Genomic DNA, 16,309 nt, shown 5'->3' with positions numbered 1-16,309 from the left:
ATACCAATATATGCAAAGTATAAAGAGATAAGGTTCTTAAAATGCACTCCTGAAACTGAGCTATATAAATTGAAATGTGGATTACAAAACTAGGGAAGTGGTGTGTAAACTTTATCAATCATTATTTGACCCACAGCTGAGATGATGATTTCCCCTCTGTCAGTGATCCCTCTCACTGAGATTCTCTGGCCCAGCTTCTCACACAATATCGTGGGTAGTTATCATTTCCTGCTGCGCTTGGAAATTCAGCTTTCTCCATGAAACCAATCTATTGGCCTAATGGGTTCTGTTTAGCTGTCAATAAACAACTCTGTGGCAGTATTGAAAATAAATGATCTGGGATGACAGCCAGTATCATCATTGTGCTCACAGGATATGGCGCCTAGACAAAAGGCTTGCAGTCCAGAGGAAATTCTAAATAAAACTTCTAACTTCTGTCTGTGCATACTGATCAACTCTAATGCGGTCTTCTGATCTATCTAACTTCACCCTCATCTAACATCTCTTCATCTCCCGCTCAGTCAGTCGCTCCCCTTTCTATCCTCTCTCAGTTTATCCCCCTTCACTCTTTACCGAGAGAGTGGTGGGGGGATGGAATGCGCTGCCTGTGGGAGTGGCAGAGTCAGAATCTTTGGTGACCTTTAAGCGGCAATTGGATAGGTACATGGATGGGTGCTTAAGCTAGGACAAATGTTCGGCACAACATCGTGGGCCAAAGGGCCTGTTCTGTGCTGTATGGTTCTATGTTCTATGAATATGTAGATTTAGTCTAAACCAATTTCAGACCAGTCCAGTAATCTAACAACTATGCTCCTAATACCCAGTAGCTTGCTAAGCCCTTGTACTGGATTTCAGTTATGCTGCTGCTGGTTTCTTATAAATGAACCTTGCACATTGTGAGTCCAATTTTCAATAATTATATTAACCAGCTAAATTACTTTGAATTTGTTTAAACCTTCTAAAATCACTAATTTAAGCTAAACATCAGCAAATTATGAACCCCTAATTGTCAGATGGTCAGCTTCATGCATTAACCAAACTTGCATGAGAATGATGAAGACTTGCTGTGGGATAGCAGAGGCCTACCAACGGTCATGGGACCATACCTTAACTTATGACTAATGTGGTATTACCTTCAGTGAGGGCGAGGATTTTTTAAAATCATCCACTGAATGAGCAGATTGCTGACTGGGCCAGCATTAATTACTCATCTCTCGTTGCCCTTATACAGTGATGGTGAGCTGCCTTCTTGAAAGACTGAAGTCTGTTTGGTTTATTGAGGAGAAAAGGAACAAAAATAAATAAGCGTTTTTCCTGCAACAGCTGCCCACCCCCACCCCCAACCTAGTGAAGCCACAACCACCAGAGATTAAGCCTTTATAGATGTTAACAAAATCTGTGCTGAAATCTTACCCTGACCTATTCAATACTGCTAACACAGATTGTACCAAGTTCTTTTCAGTACAGTTATGTTCTATTCAGTAATTTTATTTGAAAATATTCTACTTGTATTAGGATTTTAATCAATTCCACAGAAAATATAATTTATTGGTGAATCTGTGCTTAACCTCCTTATTCACAGAGCAATCCAATTTGTATAAGCAGCATCAAGCATTTAATAAACGTTGCATAGAATTTAGCTGTCGCTGTGTTATATCCGGCTGTGGATTGTCGCAATGTACAGGGAAAACTTAATTGCCAAGTACTTTACAAGAGAATTTAATAACAACTATTTTATTGCTCTCGTTGTGATCAGAAATAAATTGCCGCTGTATTGATATTCTGTATTCAGCATTTATCTAGAGTTTTTACATAATTATCTTCAAATGGCTGCGACTTTTCTGTTTATCAAGAGTCGAGAGAACTTTTCATTTTTAAAATGACTTTGTCATCACAGATTTGCTGTGGTACTACAGTTAAATTCAAAATAAAATTCTTACTGCTATACCCTATTTATGTACGAGTATGACATTTCTCCATTTGACACCCCAAGAACTCTAGCTTCCCTGCACCATTGTACTATTTTTACTGTTGTGGCTCTTCATCTTAATGTGGTGAATGCTGGTCCAATACATTGACCATTTGATTGGGCTTGCAATCTCCTGGAAGATTACAATGGTGGGTGCACTACCAACATCTGGTTGTTGTCTGTTGTCAATTTCAGAGTCCTGACAAAATTCAATTGAGTTTAACTTGTAAATCTAGTTTAAATTGAGGCACCAGGAGTTTGGTTGAAGCTGCTTTAGCTTGTTTCCTGCGAATGGAAGTCATAACTTTTCAAGTTATTTTTGTTGTATAAAATAGGTCATGATTTCTGCTCTTGATCACCGTTCTGTGACCCTGCTTGGTGTGCACAAGTATGTAAAGAGGAAACTTGGATAAGATTCAGCTTATGTTATACTCCACTATGTTTGAAGACCTCGCTGTCAGGACTTTTACATTAATGTTAACTACTTGGACAAAATAAAAGCTAGTTCCAGAGGTGTAGAACTACTGTTTGCTCAGTTCCACTTTCCAATCTATAATTGCAAACTTTATTTCCTTTTTAATTTTCCTCCAGCTTCTTATGAAGCTTTTGTGCCTTTTTTTAAAGATAGGAATCTCTTGGGGTTGGGGTACTTTGTCCAAATAAAATGGTAGCACTGATAGTGAGTAATCTGGGGGATACCTGTGGTAGGGTGGACAAAGTTGAAGTCACATGACACCAGGTTACAGTCCAACAGGTTTATTTGAAATTGCAAGCTTCGGAGCACTGTTCGTTCAGGTGAAGTCTGACACTCCACCTGACTAAGGAGTAGTGCCCCAAAAGCTTATGATTTCAAATGTGTCATGTGACTCTTGACTGTATGTAAGTAAAGCAGTGGGTTTCACGTCAGTTCTGTGCCCCACACAGCAAGAAGGAAATCAGGCAGGATGCAAAATATCCAAGCAATCCACTACAATCCATTCTATGCATTGGTCAAAACATTGAACTTTAAATTATCGTTCCATTTTATTTTAGGTGTATATAAAATTATCTAAAGGTCACACAAGATCACAGGCATCTCTGTCCATTAGAGAGACAATTGTTTGTACAGTAATTGCCTCGAGGAGCACCATTCCTCATGGGGCAAGGTGAGGCAGGCCTCCTTAAAGTGCCAGAGCCAGTACAGTGAATGAACCCATGCCAGTGATATCATTCAGTATCACACTCTAGCCAAATAAAGAACTAGCTTTACTTAGTATTCTCCTGATATGTAACCACTGTTTTAGTGAGTAGAGGGGTTTGAAGAAATTGGATGGATGGAAAGCAATTGTGTTGTGTTTCCAATGCATTACTTGTTCGTTTATCTGCTTTCAGAGAAACGATGAGCACTTGAACTATTTCTGTGATTTACTGGGAGTAGAGCACGATCAGATGGAGCACTGGCTGTGCCACCGCAAGCTTGTCACAACGTCTGAGACTTACGTCAAAACTATGTCCAAGCAGCATGCCATCAATGCCAGAAATGCCCTAGCCAAGCACATCTACGCCCAACTCTTCAACTGGATTGTGGATCACATCAATAAAGCACTGTACACGACCAGTAAACAGCACTCATTCATTGGAGTACTGGATATTTACGGGTACAAAATGGAGTGTGGTTAACACAACATTGAACAAAGTATAGCTGTAGCTACCTTTTTCAAACTGTGACTTTAGTACTGTTTGAATGATTGGTCTAGTAAGCGATCAATGAGAAAAGACACTTGATTTTCAGTAAAAAGGGACTGTTGATTGAGTACATTATCAATACGTAACAAAGTGAGGGACACTAGACTAGGAATGGAATACATCCCCATTTAGGGTATTCATTCAAACACCCCAAGGTAAGGGTACAGAATGGTTAGTTGCAGAAGTTTCATTGCTCCAACAGTGTGCTGAGACTCAGCTTCAGAGAACAACACCTGCTGCACCTGGCCACAATTATCAGTTCTCACAACAGACGCATGGTGTAACACTTTCAATTTGATGTCAGTTTTCTGCTTGAGCCTTTTGACCATGAAAATCAGATTGAGACTGTTAAAAACCCACTTCATATGGACTATTTAAACAGAGAAGCTTCCATCCCATCAGTTGTAACCATTAACAGCCCCAAATTCCAGGGACTCGAAGGACTATCTAACTATGACTTTGTGGCACGATAGTTCGCTTCCTCCTTATTGACCATTTAAGTGACTCTGGTGTTGATATACTTGACAAAGTGCTCATTCATAGCAAACAGCATCGAGGACTTTCATAAATTTGTTTTCTTCCATGTTTATTGCAATATGCTGAGGCACCTAGAGCAGACTGACAGACACTGAGCCGTATTTAGAGATCTGACTGGTGTGTGTATGTATGTGATGTGTGAAACCGTGGGCATTCCCACTGTACAGGCTTAATGATAGTGAATTGGAGCATTGTCTGCCCAAAACATTTAATGTTTGTTATAGCTGAAGCATGCTTGATGGCAGAAGGGCAAGACCTGGTATGTCTCAGTATCTTCCTGTGATAACACCTCTGAGATTTGGTATTGACCTTTTGGGCAATTAAAGTCTCAACACTAGTTTCAGTGGGTTTGTTTTTAGCACACCATGTTTGAACTCCAAATTGCAATTTTGGATGAAGACTGTTTGTCAAGGTGCCTGCTTTCAACATGCTAGAGGCTATTATGTGCTAAAATGTGCTTTAAAAATGAAATGCAAATGACATAGGTCATTACGAATGTTTACATTGCTTAGCAACTTAGTGCATAAAAAAGATCTGTGTATTATGGATTACCTCAAATTATGGGCCTTTTTACATCATTCTATCATGTAAAAATGGCTTCTCTCACCATTAAACCTGCGTAACGTACATCTGAAGTTAGTGCAATTGCAGACTAAATACAATTGAATTTAACAGAATTTAACAGAAAGTTAAATCTATTAATAAATAGCACAAGAATGCTTTTAACGAAGTAATAGTTGGTGATGAATACCAATAAAGCTTTCTGGGACAGAATGTGAGCAATTAAAGTCTTAATTCCTAATATTTGATGAATTGTTATTTAGAATGTCAATTTTCAAAATGTTTTAATTAAGAACAGCATGCTTTTTCATTTGTTTGTTTTTGTCTTTTCCCCATCAGATCTTTCTTTCCTTCTCCTCACTTGTAACTTTTTGATGTTGAACTTGCCCATTTTATTCATTTTATTCATCTTCCTTCTCAGTTCTTCTGTTTTTTTTTCTCATTGGTTACAGGGATAATATAGTGTTCTCATTGTTTTCAAAAGTCTAAGGTGCTCTCTTACCTTTGTACTACTACTTACTGTCCCTTCCGGAAACTTTGTGAGCAAATATTTTAAAGTTGGGGAGTGCAGGAACAAATCCAATTTGCTGAATGCCTTTCTCCAGCAAATGTTCTATTTACTGTCTGGTTCTATTTATGTTCCCTCTAAATCTTGTTTGATTATTTAAGTAAGAAAATAATGTCTCTTCTTCCTCCCCATGTATTACAGGTTTGAAACATTTGAAATTAATAGTTTTGAACAGTTTTGCATCAATTATGCCAATGAAAAATTACAGCAGCAATTTAACCTGGTGAGATTGCTGAACTACATTTTACTTGCATATGCTCAAACCCTTTCTTTCAGTAGTGATATTCAATTCTAACTGCATCAAGTTTATTTTGTATTTGCCTTGACTCTAATGTTTCTCTTTAAACTGTTACTGAACAAACATTCTCTTTAAATGTAAATTGCCAGTATTAGATAACTGTTAATGTAACCACTTTCTGTTGGTTGTTTTCAATGTTTTTCAGCATGTCTTCAAACTGGAACAGGAGGAATACATGAAGGAGCAGATACCATGGACTCTAATTGACTTCTCTGACAACCAACCATGCATTGATCTTATTGAGGCAAAATTGGGCATTTTAGATCTGTTGGATGAGGAATGTAAGGTAAAGACATTGTGGTAGATTTTACTGTTGTTGAACATAATTTTCTTTTAGTTGAGGAAAAACAATAAGGTGAATTCATTGTACACGAACTCAGCGACTCACTCTGTTGAGGTCAGTTTTAATAATACTGCGTATGCCCAAATTGCTGGTGTTACCATGCGACCCCGGTTTGGCCCAGCACTTTCAAACATCTTTGAATTCCACGAGAAATGTATTTTTGAAATGGCACCTAACCTCCTACCTCTTGCACATTTCCAATATGTTGCTGATGTGTTTGCTATGTTTGAATCTTTAGCTGCGTATAAATGTTTCCTTTTGCATTTTAACAGTCAAATAAAGTCCCATTTCGTTCCTAGTTGTAAACAATGGCCAATGGGTTCACTAGTAGCTTATGCAAACCTGTCTCTACTAGTCAGTATACACATTTATTCCTACAGTTCCAGGTATGATAATATTGGCCTTATTGCTAACTTCACTAATGCAACCCAGGCTATTTGTTCACTTTGCAAATCCATTGTTGAAATAGGGTGTATCAAAGCCATCCTGCTGGATAATGACTATCCCGAGCGCTGCATTTCATACAAACTTAAGGATATCCCTAGGGTGGTTATTCTTTGTCTGAAAAGTACCCAAACTACATGACAGAGTAAAGTATCTTCAAAGCTTGACCGATAGGTGAAGATGTTTCATTCTACTAATATGCAATAGCCACATAATTGGTGTTCACTGCTGACAGGATTTTGCTGTCATGCCAAAAAGACATCCGTCCAAATTGTTTTTAACCATTTCTTCGCACAGTCTCCTTTTGGTTTAAAGCAGTAATTTCCTCTTTTCAGTCCAAACACAAGGAGATAAAAAGATGTTGTCTTCACGTGAACCAAGGAAGGGCAAAAGACAGGATCTGGTGTTTCTGTGGAAAAATAATTGATTAAATTATATGGGGTGCTATCCTGCAAAACCTGCTCCCCAACTAAGACCATTAGTGGAGGTGCTGATGGAGGGAATGTTTTCTTTGGGAAGAATGGCTGATTTGCAAATATTTAATGCCCAGTTGCTGCTTATCAGGCTGGAGGCAGGATTCCCTGCCCCTTTTGTACAGAAGTCAACATCTCTCTTCAATTTCAGGCCAGGAGAAAGTGCAGTAATGGATCGAAAGTAATTGAATGTTTGGGGGAGGGACTTGGGTCAATGATTTGCACCCCTTCACCATCCCTTCCCCTTCCCAGCCCACCACCAGTTTGACGTGGTTGCTTGACATGGGTCCTGTCTTCCTCCAGTTAAATGGCTGCAGCAGTGGGCTGATGCAATTAACTTCCATCTAGGGCTTCCATTGGCACAGTGCTGCTATTGGTTTCAGGAGCTGATTGTCTGCCCACTGGAGTTAATGTGCCCTTCCACCTTCAAATCCCTGTTAGCAGTGTTAGATCTAGAGTGTTAATTCTAGGCTCAATTAGGAAAGGACTAGCACATCATCATTGTTATAATTATCAGTCCTACAAGTATACGAAGAATGTTTTGTGTGTCTGTTGTTTTACAAATAGTGCCGCTACCAAGCACTCTGTTTCCTGTGAAATCTAATTAGCTTCTAAGTCAAATTGATTTTGTGCCTCCGTTCAGATGCCGAAAGGGACAGACCAGAGCTGGGCCCAGAAGCTCTATGACCGCCATTCAAGCAGTCTGCACTTTCAGAAGCCCCGGATGTCCAACATGGCCTTTGTTGTTATACATTTTGCTGATAAGGTAATAACTACATGATGATTATTTCACACATTGGAGTTTATATCCACACACAGCCAACAAACATTTTCACTGTTTACAAAGTCATTTTAAAGGTTCAAATGAGAAACCTAAAATGAAACGGAGGAACTGAAATCTACATTCGATTACAATTGGAAAGTACAATGGAATTAGATTTTAGTAAACTTTTCTTCACTTCCAAAGTCAATTATTCAAATGTTCACCTTTTACGCTTTCTTCTCTGCTATAGATTTCAGATCATATTAAACTCTGCTGTCAACATCTTAACTTGGCCTGAGCTCAGTTCATCTATCACATGCTTGTTGATGTACATTGGCAAACTGGAAACCAATGTCTCAATTTTAAAATGGTAATCGTCTCTTCAAACCTTTCCTCAACCTCCCCCTCTATCTCTGGAATTCATCCACCCCAACAGCTAGACCTGTTATGCAACTTTTTCCACCTTTTCACCATTGGCAGCTACCCTGTGAGGGTCTGAGTTCTGGAATTCTGAGCCAACCTGCTTGGTCACATTTTATCTCTACCCAAGGCACCTCCTTAGAAATTGTCACTCGAAGTTTTTAGTCACCCATCTTAATATTATCTTTGGTTCAGAGTCAGTGTTTACTTTGAAAGCAGGATCTTCAGAAGATACATTAAAATTGAAACCTCAGTATAAAATTAGTTTTGGTGCTTAAACTGTTTATGGAAGAATGGAGTTAATTTGCTTTTTAAGGGACTTTATCCAGTTCATTTAAGATCTGAGAATTGAACAATTCCAGATAAAGCCTCCTAAATATGAAAGTTCTGAACACTTTCACTCCTAAATCCCAAAGAGAATTCTCAGAATATTAATCAATATTTACAATTGGCCAGTTAAATATCACATGGCAATATATGAGCAATTCTGTTAAATAGATTATAGGTTGTTCTTTTACAAATATTTGCTCAGCAAAGTTTTTTTTTCCCAAAATGGATTAATCAATGCAGTATTGATTTTGATAGGAATGGTAGATTGGTGGAGAGGGAGTTTATTTTCTTAAGGTTCATTAAATTTGAGTTCGTAGCTTTTGCTTCTGATGCCACATTCCAGATTGAAAAGCAGCAAAATATTGGAGATTTTGCAAATCTAATATATAGACTAATAATGTAATTTTTATAGCAAAAGATGGAATGGTTCTAGCACTGACCCTTGGGAAACATCGCAAGCTACAATCCTCCAGTCTGGGAAACAACCATGTACAAATTTGCTGTTTTCTATCTCTCCATTAATTTTTAAAATCCAAATTTAACAATGACTCTCCTCCTTAAATCTCTTTTTTTTTAAAAAATCAGCCATTAATGTGATATCTTGTGAAACATTTTCTTAAAGTCCAAATAGACTGCATTCCCTTCAACCAACTTTCTCTGCAACTGCATCAGGTGCTCACCAAGTTCTTTTCATTCCCTGCCCCCACTCTCCACACTCCCCTGTTTTCCAATGTTTAAACACGCATTTACTACCTTACATTGCTTCCTTGACTTACCCACTTTGTCAAATTGAATATCATTTCTTTGTTATTTCTAAGCTAATTCAAGCTAGCAATCCTGTATCCTGTGCTTTCAAGTGGGCAGAAATCTTCCCCTTCCACACCTCAAGTGGCATTTTTTCACCCAGTTTGTGGACTTCATTTTCCAGCTTTGCTAGCTCTTGGTTGTACTGTTTGGGGGCAGGAGCGGTGGGAAACTTTCTTGCTGCTGTCAATATGCCTTTCTCCAACACCAAGATACTGTGTCCAACCATCTAGACTGTTTTCATTTCTTAATTTTCATCCTTGTTTCATCTCTCTGCATTTCCCTCACCACTTTATTTCTTGCAACCTCCTCTCATTCATTGTGATACAGTCCCCTATTTTTCTCTCCTCCAGTGCAGTCTATTCTTTTGCTGCAGTGATGGTCTAGCATGAGTTATTGAAGTAAGTTCTTGTGATGGCTGCAAACTATAGACAAGAATTGCTGAAGAAACTTGGCAGGTCTGGCAGCATCAATGAAGAGAAATCAGAGTCAACATTTGAAGTCCAGTTGCTCTACTTCAGAACTGACAGTAGCTAGGAACAACTGGTGCATGTGCTGAGGATGTGAAGGAGATGGAGCCCAGAGGCAGAGAATAACAGGCAGCCAAAGGATGATATTATGTCAGGGATACAAAAAAAAAACTGATAATGGATGACCATAAATAGGTGAAGTAGCAGCTTTTCTTTCTCAATGACTTGCTACATCCATTCCTTTGTCAGTGCTTCATACGCCCTCTCTCTCTCTCTTGCGTGCGCTCTCTCTCTTGCGTGCGCTCTCTCTCTTGCGTGCGCTCTCTCTCTTGCGTGCGCTCTCTCGCTTGCTGTCTCCTTCACCCCCTCGACTTCAGTATATGTGCACCTTTCCCTAGCTAATTTCAGTTCTTAACTCGAAATGTTCATTCTGCTTTCTCTCTACAGGTGCTGTCAGACCTGCTGAGATTCTCCAGCAATTTCTGTTTTTGTTCTATATTTCTGGCATCTCCACACCTGTACTTTTGTATTATCAGATACAAGCATTACTGCCTTAGTAAGCACATTTGTCTATTGTGTGAAACTACTAGGATAATTGCCAATAATGATGAGTCTTGGATATGCATGAGTAAACAAAGACTGGCCTGGCCCAAGTTGAATTTTGTCAGAAAATGCTGATGGGGACTGTGGCTCCAAAATGCTGACAGTTAGCATATATAAGACTGACAATTCACAGCTTTCAAGCTGTTAGTGCCTAAAGGCTTGCCTATAGTTGTCAAGCTGCAAAATTGATTGAACACCGCAACACAGTTTGCTTTGTCATGAGACTGTCACCTTGCAATTGCTGATGGAAACACTTTGGACACATGATTATGGAGGAAGAGTTAAAAAAAAAACAGAAGTCTAATTCTGAAGTTCTTGTTAGAAAGCAGAGTTTATAATGCTCTGCCCCAGAAGGCAGTGGAGGCCAAGTTTCTGGATACTTTCAAGAAAGAGATGGATAGAGCTCTTAAAGATAGTGGAATCAAGGGTAATGGGGATAAGGCAGGAACAGGATACTGATTGTGAATGATCAGCCATGATCATAATAGTGCAGGCTCGAAGGGCCGAATGGCCTACTCCTGCACCTATTGTCTATTTTTATTTACAAATTTGTTTATGATGTGTGTGTACATTATGTATGTAACTATGCCTATAAATGTATACTTTTATACACACCTCATGTCTACAGATATTGGATGCTAAGAAGGCCACATAAAGTTAGCTGGAGAACTTAATTTTTGTCACTGTAGGTCCAGCCATTTAAGACTATGTCTATCCCTGTGGTCAAAGTTAAAAATCACACGACACCAACAGGTTTATTTTGGAAGCATTGGCTTTAGGCGTGCTGTTCCTTCATCAGGTGGTTGTGGAGCAGGATCATAAAACGCAGAATTTATAGCAAAAGATTAGTGTCATGCATGCAACTGATAGGATATTTTGAACAAACGTCTATTGCTGTTAAGTCTTTCATCTTTTAGAATAGGTTGCTGGTTTTTGTTAATACGTAAATCCCAAAACTTCTTTCAAATCATACTCTCAAGATACCTTTTTTAAATAAAACTTGAAGTTAAAATTTCAGCTCAGACAATGCATTAAAGGTGAGGTTAGAGTGTGTCTGTATCCCAGTCTTGAGTCAGACTGATTCTGTTTCAAAAGTAGGAATTTATAAAATGTCACATGGATTGACTGCCTGCAGGTTGTGTGTTTTTGAGCAAAATAGAATGTATTGGCAACTACAATTCTGTAAATCTAAATCAAAATCATCCCATAGACTTGTGTGTGTGCATGCATGTGAGGGGGAAATGGGAGTATGAACGCATGTGCTTCTTGGGGGGTGTATGTATGTGTGTCTGAGAGAGAGCACGTATATGAGAGAGGGTCTGCATGAGTGTGCATGTATGTGTGAGTGTGTGTAATAGGGTCACCTATAGTGTGACATGAACCCAAGGTCCCTGTTGGGGCCATTCTCATGGGTACCAAACTTGGCTATCAGCTCTGCCCCACCACTCTGTGTTGTTGCCTATCCTGAAATCCGCCTTGGAGGACTGTCAACCCAAGGTCTAAGGCCGAATGATCCTGACCGCTGAAGTGTTCCCTGACTGGGAGGGAACTGTGAATATCCTTGTGATGAGGAATATTTTTCCTTTTCCCAAAATGTTTTCTTCAAAAGAAATGGATACCTTCAATTTCAGATCTTCCACCAATTAAAGGTTTCTGAATTTCAACATTTTCCTGTGGAGAAGTTAACACATGATTTTGATTTTCCACAAGTTTCTAACTATAGCCTCAAAGTCTAAGTGAGGGTTGATGAGTCAATATTGAGATCACAGAATAACTATTGCTTTGAAAAGTACTTGCTGTTACTTCCCGAGGCACTTAGATGATAAATGAACTGCTGCTTATATAGAACTGAACTTTATTGATGAAGAAGGCATTGAGTTCCCAGATCACTTCCTATTATGTTACACATGATGAAGATCATGTATAGATGTCTACATGGAAGTTTCTAGTTTCAGTCTCAGCTACTTTTATTAGGATTTATGCAAATGTGTTTCATTAGCTGCCTTACTACTTAGGAAAAACAGCATCATTGGATGTGAAGTGATTGTGGAAACATATTCTCGTAAGGCTCTGTGGTTTTGGTAGGTGATGGGGAATAATCGAGCAATGTTCAGCAGGTAATGGGAAAGGCAAATGCAAAAGTCTTACTAAAACTATACAAGGCACTAGTTAAATCACACCTGTAGTATTGTGAACAGTTTGGGTCCCCTTATCTATGTGAAGGTATATTGGCACTTGAGGTAAATCAGGGAACATTCCCATGGGCATGAAGGCACTGTCTTATGAGGAGAGATTGAGTGGATTGGGCCTGTACTCATTGGAATTTAGAAGAATGAGAGGTGACTTTAATGAAGCATACAAGATTCTTGGCAGGGCCTGACAGGATAGATGCTGAGAGGATATTTCTCATTGTGACAGAGTCTGGGATTATTTAAGATGGAGCTGTGGAGAAACTTCTTAAGTGCGACAAATCTGTGGAATTCTTTACCGCAGAAGCCTGTAGAATATGTTTCATTCGATATGCTCAAGACTGAGACAGCCTTTTAATCAGTAAGAGAACAGAGGGTTATGGGAAAAGGCAGGAAAGTGGAGTTGAAGATTGAGATCAGCCACGGTCTCATTCAATAGTGGAACAATCTTGATGAGCTGAATGGTTTACTAATGCACCTGTCTCTTAGGTGTGGTAAGAAATTCAGCTTTCTGTTCTGCAAAGCCTCCATTTATATGTGCCTTTAACAGCTGATTAGTGACTTACTTCAAATATTCAATGATTAATTAATTAATTATCTTAAGGAATATGGACACCGCTGGAAAGGCCAGCATTTGTTACCCATTTCTACTGCCCTTCATCTGAATGGCATAACTTGGTGGATTAGGAGTGGCATGTAGGCCAGCCCAGGTACAGATGGCATTAGTGAACCAGATGAATTTTTACAACAATTGATAATAGTTTTAGTGAGGCTAACTTTTTTTTAAATTCTAGATTGGTGAATTAGATTTTTAAATTCCACCAGCTATTGTGGAATTTGTACCCATATTCCCAAAGGTTAGCCTGGACCTCTGGATTACTGCTTCAGTGACATTACCTCTGTGTCGTCATCTTCATTCATGCCTGTGTGTATGTTACATGTACGAACACACATCAGTACCTTTTCCCAGAGAGTCTTCCATCTATCTTTGTCGCTTTTGTTTCGCAGACGACAACAGCTCATTCTGGGTGCTATTACTGGGCTTTGATAGATGTCTTTGTGTGAACCTTTACAGTGAAAGTGATGGTCTCTGAAAAGCATTATGCCTGACTCCAGTTCTGTCCTTGCATTTCCAGTAGGAATCAGGAATGTGGAACGTTTGACAGTGTATGATACAATTAACAGAGCAATGACTAATTGCCCCGTTATACTTCTTTAAAAGTTATGTTCATTGATACCTTCCATATTTTTGAAACATATTAACTTTTAGTTACACTTGTAAAAGTAGCTTTATGTAATTGTACCTCTGTAGGTTGCTATCTATTGGGTATGGCCTCCTACCTAATGCAATGGTTGTTCTCTTCCACAGGTGGAGTATCAGTGTGATGGGTTCCTGGAGAAAAACCGCGACACAGTACACGAAGAACAGATCAACATACTGAAGGCCAGCAAGGTATGATGGCCCAGGTCAAAATCCACTTCCACTTCTATTACATCTACACTGCAACCCAAGGCTGGTGTAGGCTTCTACAGGTTAGGCATGTTACCAACCAGTTCCATTGTAGTGTTCGACCACATGAATGCCATTTGGAAATTTGCAACCCAAGAAAACCAGTAGTCTGAATAAAGCATTTATTTTGTGAATGCTTCACCTTTTAGGAGTTCAGTAAGGGAAACTAACTACTCATACTTACTTCAAGGCAAAGTGAAAATTTGTTTTCTTAAAATTATTACTTCATTTTAAAAAAAGTAAGTCTTCTTCTTCCCTGACCTGTAAACATTGAATCATTCCTTGGATGCCATTCCTAAATCTCACTCAATTGATATTGTGTTGGTGTCATCCTGGGCATTTGTTTCCTCTCAGTTTCTTACCTTTCCAACATGATGGAAGAGCTGGATTCTGTTTCTTGTTTGTTTGTTACATGTGTGAGCGCTCCATTGGGAGCAGCTAGTTATATTGGTGGGATGGTGCTAGAGTTTGCATCTGGCAATTTAGATTGGCTAAGCAACTGAATGTTTTGCTAATGACTCCTGTCATCATGATATTTTGAGCACCTTTTATAGTTGGGTGAAAGGGGAGCCTGGGCTCCCAGTTGCATTGAATCACTGAGAATTATACAGAGCAGTTCACATGGTGCTTTTTCCTCTCACGATTGCTGTACTATGTATTGAACTTGGCAAATGTGTAAAGTCTGTTGGTAAACACAGCATTTTAGTACATAGAAAGAAATGTAGATTTTCAGCATAGAAACTGTTCAGTTCATGTCTGTGCAGACTGAAAATCTGGTCTAATGCTGCTCTTCTGCTCTCAGTTCATAGCCCTGTTTGTTGCAGCATTTCAAATGCATATCCAAATGTCGTTTAAATGTAATGAGGTTCTCTACCTCTAGCATCCTTTCAGGCAGTCGGTTCCAAGCCCTTCCATCCTCTGGGTGAAAAAGTACTCCTCACCTTGCCGCTAATCAACTATCAAAGTGCTGAATGACAAAGCAGGCTTGCAGGGATCAGTGGTCTCATTCTGCTCCTAACCCCCAGGTTCATATAAACCAAGCAGTCTGGCAATTTAGTGGCAGGCAGAAAAAGGAATTGAGACAACAGCCAGTTCAGCCATGATGTTGTTAATTGATGGGGCAGGCTCAATGGGTTAAATCGCCTACTCCGCAGTCCTGTGTCCTTAAATAAGTGTTGGACAAATTCAGTATGTATGGCAGCATCTGCATTGAGAAAAACAATCAAAGTTTGGAGTCCAGCATAACTTTGGAACTGAAAGGAGATGAAATTCTGATGGATTTTGTACTTTTTGAACAATAGGGGATGGTCACCTGGAACAAAGAAAAGTGTGTTGTTTAAGGCAGTGGGTTACTGTGACATGGTGAGAAGAGTGCCATGAAAATTCCAGGAAGCAGCACTGCGAGGCTGTATCCATCATTCTGATCTCCTCTGGTGCCTTGGTGTCTAATATTGAAGGCAGGATCTGCTGACAATGGGCAACCCTGTTAACCGGAGCATGTGCAAGCTTCCAGAGGTTCAATCCTGCATATGACAAAATGTGATGTGTTATGGAATTGTTTGTTTCCTTGATACTGAGAAGGTTAGGAGCTACTTGTATAAAGTAATTGTAGTGATTGGCGCAATGTCAGTGAGGTGGATCTCATGGAATATGAGTTCCCTGATCAGATCAGGTTAAAAGTCCCCAACCAGGGAGTCCTGGCTGACATATAAACAGGAGTGTTAGGGGTTCTGCTCACTCTAGGAGCCATCTCTTGAGCTAGCCGGGTCAGTGTCTTGGACCGTACGCGTGTAAGTAAAGGGTGAATTAGAGTCATAGAGATGTCGTGGAAACAGACCCTTCAGTCCAACCCGTCCATGCCGACCATATATCCCAACCCAATCTAGTCCCACCTGCCAGCACCCGGCCCATATCCCTCCAAACCCTTCCTATTCATATACCAATCCAAATGCCTCTTAAATGTTGCAATTGTACCAGCCTCCACCACTTCCTCTGGCAGCTCATTTCATACACATACCACCCTCTGTGTGGAAAACGTTGCCCCTTAGGTCTCTCATATCTTTCCCCTCTCACCCTAAACCTATGCCCTCTAGTTCTGGACTCCCACACCCCAGGGAAAAGACTTTGTCTATTTACCCTATCCATGCTCCTCATAATTTTGTAAACCTCAAAGGCCACCCCTCAGCCTCTGATGCTCCAGGGAAAACAGCCCCAGCCTGTTCAGCCTCTCCCTATAGCTCAAATCCTCCAACCCTGGCAACATCCTTGTAAATCTTTTCTGAACCCTTTCAAGTTTCACAAC

General features: G+C 39.7%; 1 protein-coding gene across 1 annotated transcript in view; it reads left to right on the top strand.

Moving 5' to 3' along the window:
• Positions 1 to 16,309, top strand: part of myo5b (myosin VB) — a 265,930-nt gene that overhangs the window by 143,661 nt on the left and 105,960 nt on the right. The window contains exons 10-14 of the mRNA XM_043674299.1: positions 3,341 to 3,606; positions 5,502 to 5,583; positions 5,804 to 5,944; positions 7,562 to 7,684; positions 13,867 to 13,950. Coding sequence (XP_043530234.1) covers positions 3,341 to 3,606; positions 5,502 to 5,583; positions 5,804 to 5,944; positions 7,562 to 7,684; positions 13,867 to 13,950 — 696 coding nt within the window. The remainder of the gene's footprint in view (positions 1 to 3,340; positions 3,607 to 5,501; positions 5,584 to 5,803; positions 5,945 to 7,561; positions 7,685 to 13,866; positions 13,951 to 16,309) is intronic.

This window comes from Chiloscyllium plagiosum, chromosome 1 (assembly GCF_004010195.1).
Source record: "Chiloscyllium plagiosum isolate BGI_BamShark_2017 chromosome 1, ASM401019v2, whole genome shotgun sequence".
NCBI classification, from domain to species: domain Eukaryota; kingdom Metazoa; phylum Chordata; class Chondrichthyes; order Orectolobiformes; family Hemiscylliidae; genus Chiloscyllium; species Chiloscyllium plagiosum.
Note: the sequence above shows the minus strand (reverse complement) of the source record. Positions and strands in the feature narration are given on the sequence as shown.